The sequence below is a fragment of the Neophocaena asiaeorientalis genome, unplaced genomic scaffold, assembly GCF_003031525.2.
Source record: "Neophocaena asiaeorientalis asiaeorientalis breed wild unplaced genomic scaffold, Neophocaena_asiaeorientalis_V1.1 scaffold517, whole genome shotgun sequence".
Classification (NCBI taxonomy): Eukaryota; Metazoa; Chordata; class Mammalia; order Artiodactyla; family Phocoenidae; genus Neophocaena; species Neophocaena asiaeorientalis.
The window spans coordinates 1115069-1133015 of NW_020172724.1; the positions used below are offsets into that span (position 1 = coordinate 1115069).

The 17947-nt window shown below is 43.4% G+C and overlaps 1 protein-coding gene across 1 annotated transcript in view; it reads right to left on the bottom strand.

Annotated features, from left to right (window-relative positions):
- The window catches only part of POLR3A (RNA polymerase III subunit A), a 49652-nt gene extending 32288 nt beyond the window's left edge, over positions 1-17364 (bottom strand). The window contains exons 1-14 of the mRNA XM_024740256.1: positions 17205-17364; positions 14181-14316; positions 13776-13913; positions 13067-13238; positions 12779-12933; positions 8695-8934; positions 8219-8381; positions 7906-8042; positions 6687-6790; positions 5728-5869; positions 3122-3262; positions 2215-2284; positions 1688-1815; positions 1354-1492 (exon numbers count right to left, since the gene is read on the bottom strand). Coding sequence (XP_024596024.1) covers positions 1354-1492; positions 1688-1815; positions 2215-2284; positions 3122-3262; positions 5728-5869; positions 6687-6790; positions 7906-8042; positions 8219-8381; positions 8695-8934; positions 12779-12933; positions 13067-13238; positions 13776-13913; positions 14181-14316; positions 17205-17248 — 1909 coding nt within the window. The 5' untranslated portion in view covers positions 17249-17364. The remainder of the gene's footprint in view (positions 1-1353; positions 1493-1687; positions 1816-2214; positions 2285-3121; positions 3263-5727; positions 5870-6686; positions 6791-7905; positions 8043-8218; positions 8382-8694; positions 8935-12778; positions 12934-13066; positions 13239-13775; positions 13914-14180; positions 14317-17204) is intronic.
- Positions 17365-17947: the final 583 nt, after the last annotated feature.

Here is a 17947-nt window from a genome sequence, read left to right on the forward strand (position 1 = left end):
TAACTCTGAAAGGTACGCGTTGACACTCATTGTCCTTATCTGTGAACTGTGGATGACAGTATCAAGCTCTTGCCATCTTGATGTCATGGGGATGTTTTGAGCATCAACTCAATCATGTACAACGAAGTGCTGTTTATAAAGCACTTTGGTATTTACCTAAGACACTGAAGACTAACAGTGGCACCATCATGAAAAGCCTAAACAACAAAATGAAATTTGTATCTAGAAACAGACAAAACATAATCTAAAACAAGAAGCCAAAATACGTTAAAGACCAGAGAGTATATTTTCAGAAGAATGGTTATAAACCTGGGGAAAAAAATCAGTGCCCTTCAAAACATTTATTCTTCATCGTGAGACAGCAGAAAACCCTTGACCTTCAGAGAGACTCTGCGGTTCAGTTCTTTAGCACAGAGCTCTGCAGATCCACTTCTCGTCACTAGGCCTTGCTAGCAAAACCCATTCTAAATCAGTGCTACTCAAAGCAGCCTGCTGGGGAACTGCCTGTTAGCAGCCTGGGACCCAGAAAGTAAATGCTGCCTGAACGGCATTGGTGTGTGGACCACACTTTGGGCTGAATCAGTCTAGGGGACTCAGATGGCTCGCATTTAAATCCTCTCACTGTGAGAGTAGCATGGACATATATACACTACCCAACGTGAAATGGATAGCTAATGGGAAGCAGCCGCATAGCACAGGGAGGTCAGCTCAGTGCTTTGTGACCACCTAGAGGGATGGGATAGGGAGGGCGGGAGGGAGGCTCAAGAGGGAGGAGCTATGGGGATACATGTATACATTCAGCTGATTCACTTTGTTGTACAGTAGAAACTAACACATTGTAAAGCAATTATACTCCAATAAAGATATTAAAAAATAAATAAGTAAGTAAATAAATAAATCCTCTCACTGTTACACCTGATCTTCATGTTATCAAAACATCCATTGACCAGGTGAGGCAGGTTAAAAAAATTAGCCTCTTCAGTTATACTTTTTAGTCACACTTTTAGGCAATGAACATGATTTTGGATATAAAATAGTAAATTAAATGCCTTAAATACTGAGATCTTTGTACGGCAAAAAAAACACAACAAAAAAAGGAAGAGAAAAGAATTTGCATTAATTGGTAGAAAAGAGTCTCAACTGAGACAAAACACGAGAAGAACATTCTAATCCTTGGGTTGGTCATGTGTCTACACGATCTCTACCTTTTAGAGAAACACCACCTGCATTTCCCTGAAGAACAAAGTTCCTGCCTAAGGCTATAGAGAAACTTGGGATTTGCAGGCTAAGCGAAGGTAACTGTTGGCCACTTGCTTTCTTGACCCCCGGCCCCACCCCATTGCTTTAACTCACAGGAATCATTGACGCAGAGGTCTTCTCCTTTGCCACAGTACTGCTTGCCCTTGGTTCGGAGGTTGGCCCTCACTGGATTGTCATCGCTGGGTCTGAGGATGACGCTGAAGATCTGCTTTCCCGTCCACAGGGTGACAGGCTGAAGGAGGAAAGAAGCCAGAGCATCGGAGGGCTGAGCCTGGTCTCAACCACCCTTCATGCAAATGAGGCAAGATGGTACAGTGGTCACACACCAACTGGGCAGCAGCATGCGTACACTAAGGCCACTGGTGCGTCCATACAGCCACACACACACACACCCCTGTGTGCGTACACACACAGCTCCTGCACAAACCTTTAATATTGTAGGGGGTGGGAGGCGAACTTTAATTTTCTCATCCTTGCCCACCAGTATTGAAGCAATGATCTGGCAAGCCTTGGCTCGGTCAAAGAAAGTGTCCTTAAGAGTGAGGAGGTAGGCACCTGAGGAAAGAAAAGCAATGAAATTGTGAGAAAAACCATAAGGTTTCAATTTTAAAATAAACGTGGACTATTACTAAAAGAGTGAGGTAAAAGTAAAACACAGCTGCTTCTTGGCTTTCTCCTCCAACTAGAATCCAACCTCCACAGGGAAAGCGACTTTGTTTTACTGGCCGCCACGGCCCCAGCACTTAGAAAATAAAAATGTCCTGTATATGGCAGGAGTTCACTAAATAACCAACTAATGCAAAACATCTCAAGTAGGTTCACAATCACACTTAGTAAACAAACAACAGAATTAAACACAGGCAATTAAACAGCTTTTCAAGTGGATACGTGAACACGGTGAATGAGAATCCTCGTGTTCCAAAGTCTCCTTTCAAGTGAACTCCACAAACCCACCTGTCAGAAAATCCTGAATAGCAGCAATTAGTGGTTCTCCATTCCTTGGGGTTACAAGATTTGCTTTAGTCTGAAGGAAAAAGGAACCCAGTAAGTTAGCCATCCTTGGATGCATGATGCAGCCCCAAAGACCTGCACCACAAAGACTCTGAACTGTTATGAAAAAATGAAGAGTAGCAGGAAGAAGAGGCTGAGCACTGGAAGCTAAGGTCCTTAACCGCAGCTTTGTCACTAACTTCCATCCCTTAATCTGTCAAGGGGAGAGAAAAATTACCAGCGAGACTGACCTCAGAGGTTCCCGCACTCAAATACTGCATGAAGTAGTTTTGAGTTTCTATAAAGAACACTTCGGGTATAAGATGTTATTGTAATTAACAAATGCTCTCCTCCAAAGAAAATTTACTTGTGTGAATGAATGATGAGTAGCACTGTGTTATGTCTGAAGTCAGTCAATTCCACACTCTACAAAGATGGCAGAATTGTCGAATTTCTCTTGCGTCAGACATTAAGTCTGAACAACTGGATTTTAATTAAAATGTAATGAGTGCCCACAGTGGCAAAAATGGGTGCTACTTGTTCAGTGCATTATTAACCAATTTAGAGAAGGTTCTGTGCATCAAAGTGCGTTTGCTCAAATCTTTTAACTGAGGTGTAACTGACCATGAGAGCCAACAGTCAAGTTTCTGCTATACCCTTGTCTTACCCTTTCATAACTGGCGCTCATGTGTATCTACTCTCCTAGGAACCCACATTACAGGTCAGAAGATACCCACTCCGCTCAACTCCCCACCTATCAGAGAAACTAACTCCCTTATATACTGCGGGGTGTTTGCAAACAGGACAGGTTCCCCTTTCCCTCCTTTTAAGGCGCTTTTCCTCAGAAGCTGGGCTGCACCACCGTACATACCCCCATGAGAACAAGGGCTTCTGCTTTAGCTTCTTCTGTTTGAGGAAGATGTAGGTTCATTTCATCACCATCAAAATCTGCGTTGTAGGGTGTACAGACACACTCATTAAATCTGAAGGTGCGGTGGGGTTTGACCCTGGCCTGTGGAATACAAAAAACAAACCAGGAGAAGGACTTAAGTCATTTATCTAAAACCTTCTTGGTGCCCATACGTTTGTTCTCTACATCTGTGTCTCTATTTCTGCCCTGCAAACCGGTTCATCTGTACCATTTTTCTAGGTTCCACATAGATGTGTTAATATACGATATTTGTTTTTCTCTTTCTGACTTATGGACACTGTATGGACACCAAGGGGGGAAAGTGGCGGGGTGTGGTGGTTGTTGTGTGATGAACTGGGAGATTGGGATTGACATGTATACACTAATATGTATAAAATGGATAACTAATAAGAACCTACTGTATAAAAAAATAAATAAAATAAAATTCAAATAAAATTAAAAAATAAAATAAAATCTTCTTAGTTTCAACATAAAAAAATGGTTTCCTGGAGAACTGGACATTTTACATTAAGGAAGTAAATTTCTAGTATGTTCTGGCAAGTAACATGTCACTTGTGGTCTCATTCAAGTAGCTTTATTAGATCAAAACAACACAATGAATTTGCTTTAATACTATGAGGCAAACATAAACACAGAAGCCATGAGAAAGGGGTTCCCACTGGCCAATGATGTCACAATTTGCTATTAAAAGGTTAATGGCAGAAATTGAACAAAACACACTGACTAAATAAAAACTCATGATGACACTGAAAAAAAGGAAAGCCAAAACAAACAAAACCCCCAAACCAACCTAGTTGGAAGAAACTGAGCACCGAAGTTTTATGCCCTAAACTGACGAAAAAGGAAAAAGAATTAGACGCTTATTCTGCCTTTCCTTTATGAATTCTATTTTTTGGGTAAGTAAATAGCCCTAATTAACAAGGAAAAATTATTAATTACAAGAGTGGTAGGTATTAAATGTGAAAGGAATGTTAAATTAGAAAATCACCATTTTGTGACCCAATGAAATAATGTAGGCAATGACCATAAATGGAAGAGATCATTAGAGAAAAGGCTAATAAGGGACATTTCAAGAGAGGCACCAGGCTGAAGCATCTGAATCCCTAACCTTCTCAGCATAACTAAAGTGGGCCAGCCAGACAACATGTGCCTCCTGAAATATGGCAAGAGGAAGTAGCCAGCACCATCTATGAGTTATTTTGGCCAAAAAGTTGAACCTGAATCTGATCATCCTTTGAGAGCTAATTTCCAGTTTACAGAAATAAAATGAAGCATGAAGGAACCCTTACACCACACAAAGGCAGACAAACAGAGAACACACGACATTCTTCAGGACAAATGACCTGTTTTTTTTCAACAATGACACTGAAATTAAAAGAAGGAGGTGGGACATTACCAGATCAATAGAGGCTTCAGACATGTATCAACTAAACGTAATGTATAGACTTTGCATCTTGATTTGAACAAACTAGTTGCACAAAGATTTTGAGACACTTGGGGAAATCTGAATATGGACAGGGTACTAGACAACACCAAGGAATGACTTCATTTTGTGAGGTGTCACACTGGCACTATAAATACATGTGTCTTGCAGAAGTAAACTGAATACACATGGAAAAAAGACATGGCATCTGGGTTCACAAAGAAAAAAGAGAGAGAAAACTAGTGTGGCGAAATCTTGAAAATTACTGACTATAGAGGATGGGACTGTGAGTTCATCACAGTACTCTTTCTATTTTTGTATATATTTGAAAATTTTCAAACAAAAATATTTCTATGTTAAAATGCCCCAAAGCCAAGCAAAAGTTTCCAGAAATGGAAGGCTTCTGTTTGCCTCCTAGATCTCAATAATCATAATTCCATAATCATAAACTGCATCTTTGGTATTTCCACCACTGAGCAAAAAGATTGATGTAATGTTTTCACAAACTACTAAAAAAAGGAATCTAGAAAAACACTACCTTAGGAGCCTGTTTAAACACTGTCTGCAAATGCTCAGGGATTTAATGGCTTTGCAGACAGGAGAATTTATGAATATTTAACAAATTAAAGTTGCATCTTGTTTCCATTTTAAATCTCCAAAAAAGGAACTGCTGCTGTTGCAAAAAGTAAACCACCCCAAAAAATATGGTCCAAGGTCTTAGTTGGAGGACTACTGCAAAGAGAAATCCTGTAAGCATTTTAGTTCCTTAGTTAATATGCTAATCAAGTCAATTTTCTGCCGTATCTATTTTACATAACTTTGTGCACACACATATATGTATATATGTTGTTTGCAAGTGAAATCACGGTAGTCACTTTCACTCTAATTTTCAATTAGTTCCTGTTTTACTGTTGTATGAACAGTATGTTACAACTATTAAAAACATTGAAGGGAAGTTTGAAATTTAAGAGTTTCACTCAAACTAAAAAACGAGAGAAGAGGAAAACCAAAAGTTATGAAAATTTGAGATTACTGGCAATTTAAATTTTAGAAGTCTGGAATTTAGCATGGCACACACAGCAAAGTTCCACCCAACAGAAATAAAAACCAGTCTCATGCTCACCAGATGTGCCATAATGCTCAATTTGTGCAGTGAAGGCTGCCGGTTGAACAGAACCACGTCTCCATCTATGAGGTGTCTCTCCACAATGTCCCCATACTTGAGCTCCTGAGCCATCTTTTCTCTGTTTCCATATTTCAAAAACCTTAACATACAATAATAGACATAATCTGTGAGAACAAAGTTTCCTCAGCAAGTTTCTCCCTCTTCATATCAGGATTCAGTCTCTAAAATGATCACATTTCATTGTATTTAAGGTGCCTCCATATGCCATTAATTAAACTACAACAACAACAATAAAATTTTATTTTATTTTATTTTTTGGCTGAGCCGCATGGCTCGTGGGATCTTAGTTCCCTGACCAGGGATCAAACCCTGGCCCCCAGTAGTGAAAGCGCTGAGCCCTAATCACTGGACCCGCAGGGAATTCCCTAAACTACAACAAACTGCTTGTAAGATCTATCTTAATTTTAGAAACGTTAAGATATGATAAAAGCATGTCTTGGAATCACAGAAATAGAGTAATAAACCAGCTTCTCCTACACGGCCCTGGTGATATGTTTGAACTCATGAGATAAAAAGGCACTGGTGATCAGCTCATCTCGCTGTGAAAAGCCAGAACGGGCAAAATGCATGTCTCCTGGGTCATGAGCGCACTGAGGTAACCCCAGGGCGCCCAGGTGACATAGACAATGATCTGCTTTCATATCCCAATGCATTCTGTCTTTCTAGATCCAATAACATTAAATGCTATGGAATAAATGAACACTGTACGTACACTCAACAAGCCAAGCAGAGCAAACGAGCAATGTACCTAGGCTCACTGCAGTTTAAATAGATATTTTCCACGTACTACAGTATCACAACAATTGCACTTTGGAGTGCATTCTGTGCTAAGTATGGTGACAGTAAGCTTGGTCATGAGAAGACAGTTACACCCAACCAGATCGGGAAAGCATTACCTTTTCATTTGCATGTGTCTCTGCTGAATGAAATTGGCTCCTGGGTGAACTTCAGGGCCATTTCGAACCAGCTTCCTCAAAAAGTTGATGTTTGCCTTGTTCACCTGGTGGACCACAATATAAAGCAGAATGAGACACTGTTAATTCTAGAAGCTAGCACACTATACTGAACTGGATCTCAGTCTTTACTTTCCTTATCTTGTCCTAGGAGAAAGAGAGGCACCTGCAGGCACCCTGCTGCCAGGGTCTTGAGTGTAAGGACAACAACGGGATGGCACCAGGTTCAAGTCTGAACTCGGTCACTCACTTGCTGGGTGAAAGGGCCAAGGCCTTTACCGGCCTTTGGTTTCCCTAGTGGTTCAAAGAGTGGACTGGAATGATCTATAGGGACCTTCCAGCATTCTGTAATCCTAAAAACAGGTGGCAGCTTCATCTGCAATGATTTTCCATGGGCTTCTAAGGTTTAAAAGTTGTGACACCAGCACCATAGGCCCTGGTCTGTACGGCCATGTCCTGTAGCCTCTTGGACAACAGTCTCATGGGACACCACTTCAGAGAAGGAAACTCTGGATCATTAGTAACTCTACTGAGGACACTTTCTACACAAGCTTAACCAGAAGCCTCTGTGGTTTGGGCTAATTATGACTCTCAAGGGCAAAGCCAAGGGCAATCAATATCCTCCTGTTACCAGGCCTTTCGATTATCTACACCTCGGTTAAAAAATAAATACTGTAAATACCAGTTTACACTCATGATGAATATGAACTGAGTGTAAAGCAGTACAGCCTTTCTGGTTATGCATCAATAGCCTTAAAATATTCAAAGTCTTTGATTCACTGATTCTAATGTTCTAAAAATAATAACTATCCCAAGAAAATTAACTGGTGTTGTGTTTATCATAAGTTACTTTAACACCTGAGGTATGAACTAAGACGGATGTTAAAGATGATATTATTTGGAAAAAAAAAAGTTGCAGACTTGTCTGTTCAATGTATATCTGAGTATATATACATAAAGGCAGACACAACTGTGGCTGTACGTGTTGTAGATATTACACATGGTGACATATGTATGAAGCAAACTGGAAAGATAAACACACATGCCAAACTGTGGGCCGGGTGGGTTACTGGGGATTTTCCACTGTCTGTTGTTTGGAATCTCAGAACATGACACAAAAGACTGGATTCAGACAAAATATTGAGCAACTCAATGTACTTACCTTCTCAGGAAAAGTTAGAATTTTGGCCACGTGAACTGGCACAGCTACCTCATCAATTCGGAGGTTGGGGTCAGGTGAGATGACTGTTCTGCCAGAAAAATCCACTCTTTTTCCTGAGAGATTGCCTCTAAATCGACCTAAATAAATAAAAATATATCACAGGGCTCCAAGGTACAACGTGTGCTGTTGGGGGCAATGTGACCAGAAAGCCCAAGGAGAGTCCGTGACCTCCAACTAGATAAGCGGGACATACGTTCCCCAAAATGAAACAAAGGCAGTAGACCGTCTCCCGCACACATCTTTGGACACGTACCCTGTTTTCCCTTCAGGCGCTGGACGAACCCTCTGGTCCATTTCTTGGGCGCCATGTTGAGGGGAATGCCTGAGAGCTCACTGTTAATGTAGAGGGCGCACTGCAGCTGCAGGAAATCCCAGTCTTCCATGATCATCTGGGTCTTAGCTCCTGATATCCGATGCTAAGAATAAGCAGAGGATAAACAGAAACAAGCCTGGTCCATTTGACTTTCTCCATCAGACAATTCTGTTTTCATGCTAATGGGAAGCACTGACCTTTTTTTTTTTTTTTTTTGGTTGTACGCGGGCCTCTCACTGTTGCGGCCTCTGCCATTGCGGAGCACAGGCTCCGGACGTGCAGGCCCAGCGGCCATGGCCCACGGGCCCCAGCCGCTCCCGGCATGTGGGATCCTCCCGGACCGGGGCACAAACCTGCGTCCCCTGCATCGGCAGGCGGACTCTCAACCACTGCGCCACCAGGGAAGCCCCACTGACCTTTTTAATGACATCATTTAGGAAAATGATTTCTGTCAATTTCATCGTCAGATCATCTTCATTGGTGCCAGACTTCAAATCACTCACGACAGAGGGTCTAATACACAGAGGAGGCACTAAAAGTCGTGTGAGAATCAAATCGGAGGGCTTTCCAGCTTCTGGATTCATCAGAAGTAGAGGGACATCTTCAGCTGGGATTCGTTTAAATAAATTCAGAACTACTAAGGGATTCAAGTTTTCCTATGGAAAGGAGGGAAGGAAGGAATGGAGATACATGTTAGTTTTCCACAGCTTAGGCAAAGGTTTACTTCTGCATGTCCTCTAACCTATCTGCCACTTAAATGATAATATGCACAAGTGATGACAGAGACTTCTGATAACATGCTACGTTGCAAGGGCCCTAAAAATGTTCATGCCTTTTATTCCAATAATTTAAGCCAAAAATTCCACTCCTCGTAATTATTCCAAAGGGTATGATTTTAGAAATTAACAGAAAGATTCAGCTACAAGGATGTTCACTAAAGCTGTTCTTAATGGTGAAAAGCTGGAAACAGCCTGACAGGTGACTGAGTCAATAAAATCATGGTACATCCATACATGGAAAACTATGAAGCTATTAAAAACAAAAAAGAAGCTACGGAAATGTGGCTACTGCCATGAAAGGTGTTCAGAAAATATTGGTAAATGAGATAAGTATGTCTATGACGTGATCTAATCTGGGGGAAAATGTACATCTATACAGAAAAGAGGAAATGGAAGAATTTACCAAGGTGTGAACAGGGCTCTTTAGATGAGTGGAATTATCATCTTTTTGCTTCTTTTTTTACATTTAAACTTTCTGTAGTGAACTTATATTGTCTTTGTATTAACTTCACTTAATAGAAGTGCTAGGCTCTAACAACTTACTCATAAGAACTATGTAAATTATCAGATATTCAAACATCACAGCTGAGAATGGTCAGATTGTGTTGTTGCTGGTTATTAAATTTTCTTGGGATCAAAGGTTTTGACTGAGACTATATGTTATAAGCAGCATTTGCTATGCGATAACTTAATGAGAAGGGGAACAAAGTTAAGAAAGAAACGTTTGAACGGCCAGCCACTGCTCTTAGAACACTGCCAATGAAAAGTTTCTGTGGTCCCGCCCTGGAGGAGATGGCAGTGCAGCTGGGTTCTTCTAGGAATCCCTCCAGAGGTTTTCCAGTCTGGGTCCCTGTCCAGAGAAGAATGGCCCTCCTCAGCACCCCTGTCTCCCAGTGATGGGCACCTCGCTGCCACCAGAAGAAATCAGGGAGGAAGTATAAAACTAATAGAATTCTAGAACGGCATGAAGGCCAGATGTCACCTGCAGTACCACAGTCAGTCCTAGATGAGAACGTCATGGAGCTGGAGGCTGTCCAGGAGGGCAAGGAAGGCAGGAGCCTGGAAACCAGTTCTCAGCAAGAGCAGCTACCTGAGAGTGACAGAACAACTGCATCCCAAGAGGCACGTGGAAGAGGCGGCTGACTTATCGTTACATGCCAGGAAGCAGAAGTCAGGGACTGATGGACGGTAGAGCAGGGCTCAGCTTTGTACACGGCGGAATACCCTAACAGCTTGAGTTCTCTAGCAATGCAGCATGGCTGCCTCGGGTGGTGGTGAGATGACACGGCTAGAAGGACATCAGCCAGGGCAGCCTAACACTCAGTCTGCAGGGATGATGCCATCTAGGGAGAGACTCTTATCTGCAGGTCCACCACCCCCTGGATTTGTATTAAAATTGGGAATGGATATATGTTAGTCTTCTGGGGATGGAGTCCGGAGTTTTTGTCAAGTCCAGGTTGGGTCGCATGTCTAAGGTCACAGAATAAATAAGCGGCAGAGCTGGGCTCTAATCTCAGGTCTGTCTGACCCCAAAGCCAAAGCTCTTAACCACCACCCTAAACCATGTCTAAGGTGTCGCCTGGGTCAGGTGAGCTGGGGCGGACAGGGAGATGGTGGCAGTGGGGGACACCCTGAGAGGCAATCTAGATGTGTGAGACAAGTGACTCCTAAGTGGGAGGGGGTCACCTCCTGGGCCCAGCCATTTAGGCCTAGTCACTTGGAGACTTTTCCAAACAAGATGCCTCCCAGGCCCCAGTGGAGAATTCTATTGCAGAATGTGTGGAGCAGAGAAGCAGTCCCCAGCAAGTAAGGACAGTGGCCACAGGGGTCCAGGCAGAGAGCTGGCAGGGGAAAGTGGTAGTGGATGTCAGGCAGGTTGATCTCGGAGCAGCAGGGGAGGCTGCAAGTAAGGCCACACCCCAGAGAGCTGGGGCACCCCTCAGGCTCACTGACAAGGCTGCCAGCCAGGCTTCTGACTGCTTTCTACACAGCCATCAGCCTGGAAGGTAGAATTCATCTACAATCATGACAGTAGAAGGACAAGATCCACTTTCTCAGCCTGCACCTTCACTTCCTCTGCAGGAGCTTAGTTCTAACTGACTTGAAGACATCTCCACTGGAATGCACTGCTGATGCCCTCCCCCATTTCCAGAAGAACTACCATGTTTCCAGATGCTTGCGCTTGGGCACCCGCTCGCCTCTGACCACTCTCTCACACCCAGCGCTACAGTGGCTGTTCATCAATTCCTGTCCATTCTGACTGCATACGATGACTCTGCCCCTGGCTCCACTATCACTACCCAGGTTCAGGATCTGTTTTCTTTTTGCATCCCCACCCCCCAAATCAAGGCATAATTTAAATACAGAAAATTGCACAAATCTTAAAGAGATTGATAAATCTTTACATGTATACACTGGTACACATATACCACCATTCAAATCAAATAAAGAATATGTCCCTCCCTCCAGAAAATACCCTCATATCCCCTTTCCCAGTCAGTACTAAGCCCTTACCCCAGATCAGTCTTGCCTGTTCTTAGACTTGATCTAAATGGAATCATATGCTTTGTACGCTCTTGTATAAAGCTGCCTCCTCTCAGCAGGATCCTGAGACTCAGCCAGGCTGTGTGTGTCAGCTCATTTCTTTCATTTCGGGATATTATCCCATTGTGTAGATCTGGGACAATTTCTACATTCTCCTGTTGACAGGCATCCGGGCTGTTTCGAATTCTGGCTTTTATTAATAAAGCTGTAATGAACATACTTGTACAAATATTTCTGTGGACATATGTACTCATGTCTCTTGGGTATACACCTAAGAGTAAAGCTGCTGGATCACAGGGTGAGTGTGGGTCTTATTTTATAAGGAGTTGCCAAACTGTTGTTTGGAGTGGTGGAAACGTTTCACACGGCCACCATCAACGTAGGAGAGCCAGCTGCTTCAGATCCTCGCCAGCACTCGGTTTTCAGTTGTTTTACATTTTAATTTTGCTGAGAGGGTATGTGTGTGTGTGTAGTTTTAATTAGTATTTCCCTGATAAGTGACAACATTGAACTTTTCATCTACTGATTGGCCATTTGAATATAACCTCTTGTGAAGTGCCAATTCAAGTCTTGCTTCTGCTTTCAAAAATCGGGGTTTTCTGGGACTTCCCTGGCGGTCCAGTGGTTAAGACTCCACCCTTCCACTGCAGGAGGAACGGGTTCAATCCCTGGTCAGGGAACTAAGATCCTGTAGGCTGTGTGGTGCAGCCAAAAATAAATAAATAAAATTAAATTAAAAAAAAAAATTCGGGTTCCCCCCCTTACTGATTTATAAGAACTGTGTCCTATATTCTGCAGTACGCGGGCCTCTCACTGTTGTGGCCTCTCTCACTGTGGAGCACAGGCTCCGGATGTGTCCTATATTCTGGACATGAGAGTCCTTTAACAGACAAATGAAGTGTGACTATTTGCTCCCACTGTGTGACCTGCTTTTTCATTTTTGTAATGGTGTCTTTTGATGAGCAGTCAGGCTCGTCTAAAATTTCGTTATTAATTCACGTCCCTTCTCTGCTCAAATCTCAATGGCTCCACATTCCCCACGAGTGGGATGCCCTCTGGAAGGCAGACTCAGCTGTTCGTCCTTCCTACAGCACAGGCTATGCTCCAATGGCCTTGGCTAGGATTCTCCCTCCACCGCTCACTGTTATCTTGGGCGACGCTGCCGCCCAAGGCTCACCTGTGCCCTCCCCAGTAGAGGCTCTACTTCTTTGTTATGCTCGATGGCGGTTTCGAAGGACTGAAGGAAATTTGACACGATAGGATCCACCACTTTCTTGTTGGTCTTGTATTTCTCATGGATTATCTTCAGTAACCCACATTTCTTTACAGTACCTGTAAGAGTTAATTTATTTTACCACGGTTGGAAAAATCAGGTTCTTGGTTAGGCTGGTCTGAGGCTGCGGTCTAGGAAATGCAGTTACAGAAACTGCCACCACAATGAAAGATGAGAGGTGCATCCACTCACCATTAAAGGCGCCACAATGATGGCACGTGTTCTTCTTCCGGCATTTATCAGAGATTTTCTTCTTCAGCCCTCGCTTCTGGAGGTAAGTCAGGCCAGGCCTCTTCAGATAATCCAGAAACTGCTTCTTCTCCTCCTGGGACAGCATGATGTGGCAGCAGGTTTTACAGATCATCTTTTTAAAATTAAACAAAACAGGTAAAAGGATAAGAGAGGATGACAAAGTCTTTTCTTTCAATTCCTTTAAAACAAACTTTTTTGATATGATCTCCTGAGCTTTGGCCAGTAATAGATTTTTTTCTAAGTCTCTTCTTTTTTAAAAAAGCCACCACCCCCCCTTGCCCAGGACACTTAGCTACAATGTACAGATCTACATGAAGACACGCAAAGGCAGCCCATGTTCACCAGAATGCTGGCCATAGTCAGAGCCAGCTGGTGGCGTTTCTGTTAACTATTTTTTCTTTTTTGTGCTGTTCTGTACTGCTTGAATTACTAATATTTTTTACAATGCCTATCTACCACCTACTCAAGGAAAACCAAGGAAAAAGAATTTTTAAGCAATTTAACTTATTACAAGACGAAATATTGTTTTTAGTATAAAAATGTTCTCTACATGTATCTCCCACCACTCATCATTCCCAAGCTCACTCTAATGTCCCTAGATCAATAACTCCCAGGTTTATACCTTGGAGATGAACACATACATGCTTACCTGTAAGATGCCTATGACTGCTCGGAAGTACCCCACATGAAAACATGGCAATTCCAAGTCAATGTACCCATAGTGGCCCAGACAGTCAGCCAAGTTCTTCCCACAGGTTTCACAAGGACGGTCCTTCTCACTCGTACCCTGTGGATAAAAGCACACCATAATCAATGGAGACCAGTGGACAGGAAAGTGGGACCAGTCCTCACAGGTAACCAGGGGACTCAGAGTCAGAATCACCTGGGAAACTGCAGGGTATTCACATCCGCCTGACCAAAGGAGGCTGGAGTCCCTGAGAGGCGCAGGGGAATGGGGGAGGTGGAAGGAAGCCCTTGCTTCTTCCTCTTTGGTAAGTCACCAGTTTCATCAGCAAGTCAAAACACATGGAACCAGGAAGGGCAGGGGTCTTACCATCCTGTGATCAAGCACCCCATATAGCAGTGGGGCATGGTTGTTGTCCTGGCTATACAGGTTCTTACTCACAACCTGGATGTGAGCCTGCTGGCGCATCTCCTCAGCTGACTTCATTCCAAAACAGATGTGGCTTCTGGAATGGAAAGGGATAGGGGAACAGTTACATCAAAACCACTTACCAAAAATAGCATTTATGCATATGACCCACCATAAGCAACCTTACCCTTCCAACTCCCTATAGGCTCTGCTCTCTCATTATTAAATGTCACTTCATCCTGCTGACTCGTTCCCTCTTAAGTTTGTTTTGTGGTCTCTTTTACTGCCTTCTGTTGAATATTGGCATCTCTCCCTACCTAGGGTTACAACCCTCAAACTTTTTTCATTCTACACATTCTTTCTGAGTAGTGTCTGTCTAATCTCTATCTGCAGGCCAGCTATTTCCGCTCAGCTGGAGACCATACAGATACTTCTTCTGGACAGTTAACAGGCACCTCAAACTCAGCACATCTAAAACAAAGCCTGGAACTTTCTCTCCCAAATCTGTTCCTTGTTCATTTTCCAAAAAAAACTGGGGGTTTACGTATGATGTGCCAGGCACCATCCTCAGGGGCTGAGGATACAGATTAGATAAGACAGGGAATTCCCTGCCAACATGGGGCTCAATTTCAGGGAGGGCAAGACAGAGAATAAACAAATAGATACACAAAACTGAATAGATGCAGGGAAGGAAAATGACGTGAAGTGGTAGAGGAGAGTCTGAGGAGACCATGTCGTGTGGCCAGAAAGTCTGGAAAATTGACATTTCCGCTGAATTCTGAATAAGAGGGAGCCAGCTGTAAGATTGCCCAACCAAGAAATTCTGTGTGTCAATCGCATTTCTCCCTTACCCATCCCTACCAATCCTGTCAATTTCACACCCCTCAAACTGAGAGAATGGCCATCATCAAAAAGTCTACAAATAATAAATGCCGGAGAGGGTGTGGAGAAAAAGGAACCCTCCTACACTGTTGGTGGGAATGTAAATTGGTACAGCCACTATAGAGAACAGTATGGAAGTTCCTTTAAAAAGTAAAAATAGAGCTACATATGATCCTGCCATCCCACTCCTGGGCATATATCCGGAGAAAACTATAATTTGAAAAGCTACATGCACCCCAATGTTCATTGCAGCACTATTTACAATAGCCAAGACATAGAAGCAACCTAAATGTCCATCAACAGATGAAAGATAAAGATGTGCTGTAGATATATACAGATATATGCATATATATATATATATATATATATATATATATACACACACAAACACACCCACAGTGAAATACTAGCCATAAAAAAGAAAGAAATAATACCATTTGCAGCAACACGGATGGATCTAGAGATTATCCTAAGTGAAGTAAGCCAGACAGAGAAAGACAAATATCACATGATACTGCTTATATGTGGGGGAAGAAAAAGATACAAATAAACTTATTTACCAAATAGAAATAGGACTTTCCTGGTGGGGATTGGTTAAGAATCCGCCTGCCAATGCAGGGGACACAGGTTTGAGCCCTGGCCCGGGAAGATCCCACATGCCGCGGAGCAACTAAGCCCGTGCGCCACAACTACTGAGCCTGTGCTCCAGAGCCCGCGAGCCACAACTACTGAAGCCCGCGCGCCTAGAGCCCGTGAGCCACAACTACTGAGCCCGCGTGCTAAAACTACTGAAGCTTGTGCACCTTGAGCCCGTGCTCCGCAACATGAGAAGCCCGTGTACCGCAACAGAGTAGCCCCTGCTGGACGCAACTAGAGAAAGTCCTCGTGCAGCAAGAAAGACCCAATGCAGCCAAAAATAAATAATAAATATATTTAAAAAACAAAACAGAAATAGACCCACAGACATGGAAAACAAACTTATGGTTCCCAAAGGGAAAGGGGGGAGGGAAGGGATAAATTAGGAGTTTGAGATTAAAGTATACACATTCTATATATAAAATAGATAACCAACAAGAACCTACTGTATAGCACAGGGAACTATACTCAACATTTTTTAATAGCCAATAAGGGAAAAGAATCTAAAAGAGAATATATATATATAATTGAATCATTGTGCTGTACACCTGAAACTAACACAACATTGTAAATCAACTATACTTCAATTAAAGAAAAAAAAAAAGACTCCTCACTGCCTGCAAGATGGCTCTGAAACAAAGCTTCAAATCTGCTTCCTTCTCATCACTATACTTTCTCCCTCCTGTAAGCTCCTGGAAGAAGGCTGTTCTGCCTGAACCCCTTGCCCACCTGTGCTGTCAGAACCCCCTATGCCTACCCTTGTCCTCGCACTTGTCCTATCCAACGCTGACTTGTCTACCTTCTCCAGCTAGACGAGGCAGTAAGGTCTTACTCATGTCATATCTTCATGTCTATCATCGGGGCCAGAACACAGTACCTTCCTCACTAAGCATCTGCAAGAATGATTGATTTGTTTCTCTACTGGAAGGTCTAAGGAGAGGTTGTGGCCTACTAAATTAGCTCTGAAGAAGGTCCAGAATAACCTCATTTCTGAGACTGCTATCCATCTGCCTGTGATACAGCTTTCTAGCTGCCAACTCCATTCTTTTGGTCAGCAAATACTACCTCCGTGTCATGTGCTCTGCAGCAAAATGAGTCCCCGCCCCAGGTTGCTCCCATTCAATGACCAAAGATTCGCTGAAAGGGATCATCGTCTCACCTCAGGAGAACTCGACCTTCGGCCCATGGTGCACGGATCGCCAAAGTTCCCACCACATCCCCCAGGTTCCCACCACATTCCCCCTTCTCCGCCCAAGGAACCACCCCTGGCCTGGGTTCCCCAGGTCGTGAAAACCCTCTGCCCGATCAATATCCATTAATCTAACCTGATACTCCTGAGCTGTGCCCACACCTCCCACTGATTCCTGGCCCTTCCCTTCCAACCGACCTCACCTCTGACCCTTCCCTGACCTCGGACCCCTCTGCCCCTAATTTCTCTGCTCTTCGGGGAGTTTTGCTCCATCTTACATTTTCTTGGCCACATCCGTCTCCCGGAACTGCTCCTTCACCATGGTGACGGCTGCCGGGGCTCCCTCCTCGAGACTCTTTGAGCTAGATTAGAAATACGATGCTCACAGCACCCGCCCCGGACTAATTCTTGACTGGTTGCTAACACCTCCCCGGCATTTTTTCGGCCACCGTAGTTCGCCCCACGTGCCCGCCTCCGCTTCCGCTACTCGCCGGCGCTTCTGTCTGTTAAGAGAGGCTCCGAACACGCCGCTTTTCGCCTTCTCTCTACACTGCCATCTGGCGGCACCTCCTTGAAACTGTGCCGAAACCTTCATGGTATTTTCAAAGTCCCGTTTCCGGTCCATTTCTTCTTGTCACCTGACACCTGCAAAGAAACTACAACCCCCTGCCTCAAAACTTTTAGAAAACCAGAGAGCCAAAAATTGCATACAATGGAAAATCGTCTTACCAACATCAATGCCATCTTAATTAAGAGCCTCTAATTATTTAAGGAAAGGTGGAGGCTAAAATGAACCTGCCCAAGGAACAGAGGACTTCATCTAGATTATCTAGAAAGGAAGTAAACAGGGCAGAAAACACGGCCATGCATGCACCTCCAGTTCACAAAGTTATTTTGAAAAAGAAGAAGAATTAAACTTATATTATTGATTACAAAAACAGAAGATAAAATCTGTGAGTTTAGTGTGAAAAGTGAGCCATGCTGAGCTAGGGAAACAAGATGAAGGGAGAATAGGAAGCGA